Below are 3,392 nucleotides of genomic sequence, written 5' to 3' on the forward strand. Positions count from 1 at the left end.
TGTGATTAACCTCCACCACCGCCGATGGGGCTTGAGGCTTGAGGGGTATGGTGGTGCTGGGTGGATTGATTGTGCACGAACATAACGCCTCCTTCAGATTTTCTCGGCCTGGCTGCTGCTGCTGCTGGCTGGCCTGTCTCGTATATGATGCAGCAGTGTCCCCGTAAAATTGAATATCCACCTACATATTATTTCCCATTCACCTGTACCTACACCTGTCTCCTACTCCTCGATATTCCCGAGTGTTTGGTTCAGGCAAGTGAGTGAGTTGCTGTGTCTTGGTACCCTCTAGGAAGAAAGAAGCACGAGCAGCAAAGCAGCAGCTCCGAGTAATCAATCGCAAATCGAATCGGGGGGATACCTGTCAGTCTGTTTTACATGTGCCCTATCTCTCTCTAGAGTAACTTCTGACAGCTCCTTTTTTCATTCTTTTTTTCCCTTCCTCACTTTGTTATTTTTTTGGGCTCTTCTCTCCTCTTTTCATCCCATCCCTCCATCCCCCCCATCTCCATCCCATCTATTCACCCCATCCTTCCATCCTTCCATCTACCCTTCCATTCTTACTCTAGAACGGTAGGGCATTACATACATATTACCATTAGCCTACAAATCCTCTTCCTCTGCCTCGTCAACCACCCACCCACCCCTGTCAAGAGGGTGTAAACATTACCTCCATCTTACCTAAATACCGACATACCCACAGCTACCTCCGTATACCAAATGGCAGAGAGAATGCAGTCTATATTCAAGCAAAAACCCCCACGCAAGTTTTTCTGCGACTTCCAGAACTGCGGAAAATCCTTCACGAGGGCAGAGCATCTCCAAAGGCATGAGCTGAACCACCGTGACTCACCAAACACCTGCGCTAGATGCTCCGCACACTTTGCCCGGCCGGACCTATTGGGTAAGCTTCTTTTTTTCCATACAGTTGATATTATTTATTCGTTGTTTTGTTTTGTTTGATAGACTGTATTTTCCACTTGTTAAAATTCAATATAACCCATCCAGACTAACTTAGGATGACCTTGGCCGATGGAACAGAAAGACATATGGAACGGCACGCGCAGAAGGACAAGGAGGCAGGCGGGGAAGGGCTCGGGATCTTGGTCACGAGGAAACGGTGCTGGCGTGACGAAAACGGTAATATCACGACAAAGCGGCCGGCGTCGAGTGTGGCCGCCGTTGGGAAGGCTCTTGAAGCTCAGCGGCAGAGGCGGGGCGACAGCAGTGACGATAGTGGTTCGAATGATCCGAGATCTCCTGCGCACGCTGGATCATCGTCGTCGAGCCGGAAACGGAGGGATACTAGTGCTGCCCACGAGGAGAAGAAGGTTGTCGATGATGCGGGCTTCCGGAGGTTTGAGTATGAGCAGCTGGAGATGCAGGATCGGAGTTTGCAGAGTGATAATTTCGTCCTAGCTCCGACGGTCCAGCAACAGCAGGGTTTCTATCTACCGGAGGCCACCACTACAGTTATTGATGGGACTCTCAACCAGTACCATGGGAGTTATGATCCTAATATCTTTGAAGCGAATACAGCACAGAGCTTGGGTATGCCTTTCAGTGGTGGTTACAATAATTGCAATTGGTTTTATGAAGAAGACATGGCACAATCGGGGGAAGCTCAGGAGAACATTGACATGGCCTTGAATCGGGATCTGAGGACGGGTCACGTTAGCACACCTCTCCGAGCGGGGCCGGGCTACATCGAAGGCCCGGGATTGCTAACAACAACAAATGAACCATACCCTAATTTTCCGGCTCAAGTCCACCAAGTCCACCAAGTCCACCAAGTCCACCTGCCACAGCAACAGCAGCAATTTACCAAACCAGAGTTGCCACAGAATAACGTAGTTTTCGAACCGCACTTCTGTTTCCCGAATGGCTCAACAATCCCCATCTCAACGGTTTCGAGCAATTCTCATACTAACAGTGCAATTCCTACTTTGAAACACCGACGAAGTGCAAGGGTTGCAGAAAATTGTCATCAGCTACAACAAAGGCATGTTCCGACACTATCAACTCAATCTTTCCAATTTTATTCAAGTTATTCAGGATCTTACTGTATCCAGAACAATTCTATACCCCCGAGCCTCTCACGGCACCCCTCCACATTCAGACAGCTCAACGAGCCCACACGGAAACGGATCCTCGACTTCCTAATACGAGCGACGACATGTCCCGACACCGGATCATCACCTTTCGGATGGGAAAACCCACTGCTCTGTCTCTCCTCTCTCCAAAGTTATCTAGATCTATCATTTACTCGGTTTCACCCATCGAATCCATCGCATCCACCGCTCGATCGGCAATCTTTTAATCCAAATTCTACCAATACTTTGTTATTGACGAGTATGATGATAATGGGCGGATCAACAACCAATAAGGAGACAGAATACTTGAGTCTCATAGTTTATTGCCTGCTGATAAAAGTATTAGTAAATGTAAGCTCTCTCTAACCATGCTACTGGAGATCTTTCCATTTGAAAACGGGCTCGAAGAACTAACCCAGGAGGAAAGTCTGGCTACTTTCATGCTACACCTCAAGAGCCATGGGTACAGCATACAGTTTGGTTTCTTAAAAACTGGAAAAAGCTGGATTGAACCAGTCAGATCTGGCGCGAAAATTTCATGGGATGTTGATTAATGTATAGATCATTTGTTTCTTGCTTTTTCCGTTTGTTTCCCATTTCTTTACGGGGAGTGAGTGACTTTCGGTCGTGCCGAGAATTGACCGTGGCCGTTGGAACAGCTCAAAAAGAGAAGTGATAACCAGTCGAGTCGCACCCCCTGGACCATCTGATAGAACCTTGGCCAGAGATTGGACCACTGAGCGAAGAAAAAAAAAGAAAACACAATCGTTGTTCATCGGACCAAAATATCGATCCTCCAGCGGCTGCTCATGTATGCGGGCACCGCGTACCGTATTCTAACACAGAGAGTGTGTGTAGACACACCCCTACTTTATTATTTGCTTTCTTTTGTACAACATAACCTACCTACACACCTGTACCTACTCACCTTACTCTGCCTATCTCTCAATATTCCTTCTGCACGTCAGACCTTTTCGATCTGCCGCGTCTTCGTCGTTGTCATTGACTCCCATGAAACTCTGCAACGTGGAAAGAAATTCACCGACGGTATGACGCACCACCAAAAAAAAGGCTGGGCAGCGGGAGGTCATTACTGCATGTATGTAGCCCTGAGCTGCTGCTGCTGCTGCCTTCTGCCTTTGTTCCTCCAGTAACTACTCTCTGAAAATTTCGGGGGCTCAACGGCTTATTCGGATCCCCCCTCACCACCTATCCACCTAGAACATGCCTGACACGGAACCATACCTAAGTAATAAACCAAACACTACCGCATGTAGGGTTAGCTCAGAAAGTGATCTA

At 48.0% G+C, this 3,392-nt stretch overlaps 1 protein-coding gene across 1 annotated transcript; it reads left to right on the forward strand.

Moving 5' to 3' along the window:
• Positions 1-720: 720 nt before the first annotated feature.
• H6S33_010564 (uncharacterized protein) lies at positions 721-2,604 on the forward strand (the record flags this gene model as incomplete). Its single annotated transcript, XM_044842256.1, has 5 exons — positions 721-904; positions 1,042-1,850; positions 1,934-2,002; positions 2,073-2,444; positions 2,521-2,604. 5 exons carry the CDS (start codon positions 721-723, stop codon positions 2,602-2,604), a joined length of 1,518 nt encoding a protein of 505 aa, XP_044696494.1.
• Positions 2,605-3,392: the final 788 nt, after the last annotated feature.

The sequence above is a fragment of the Morchella sextelata genome (assembly GCF_020137385.1).
Source record: "Morchella sextelata strain SCLS chromosome Unknown scls_5, whole genome shotgun sequence".
Taxonomy (NCBI): domain Eukaryota; kingdom Fungi; phylum Ascomycota; class Pezizomycetes; order Pezizales; family Morchellaceae; genus Morchella; species Morchella sextelata.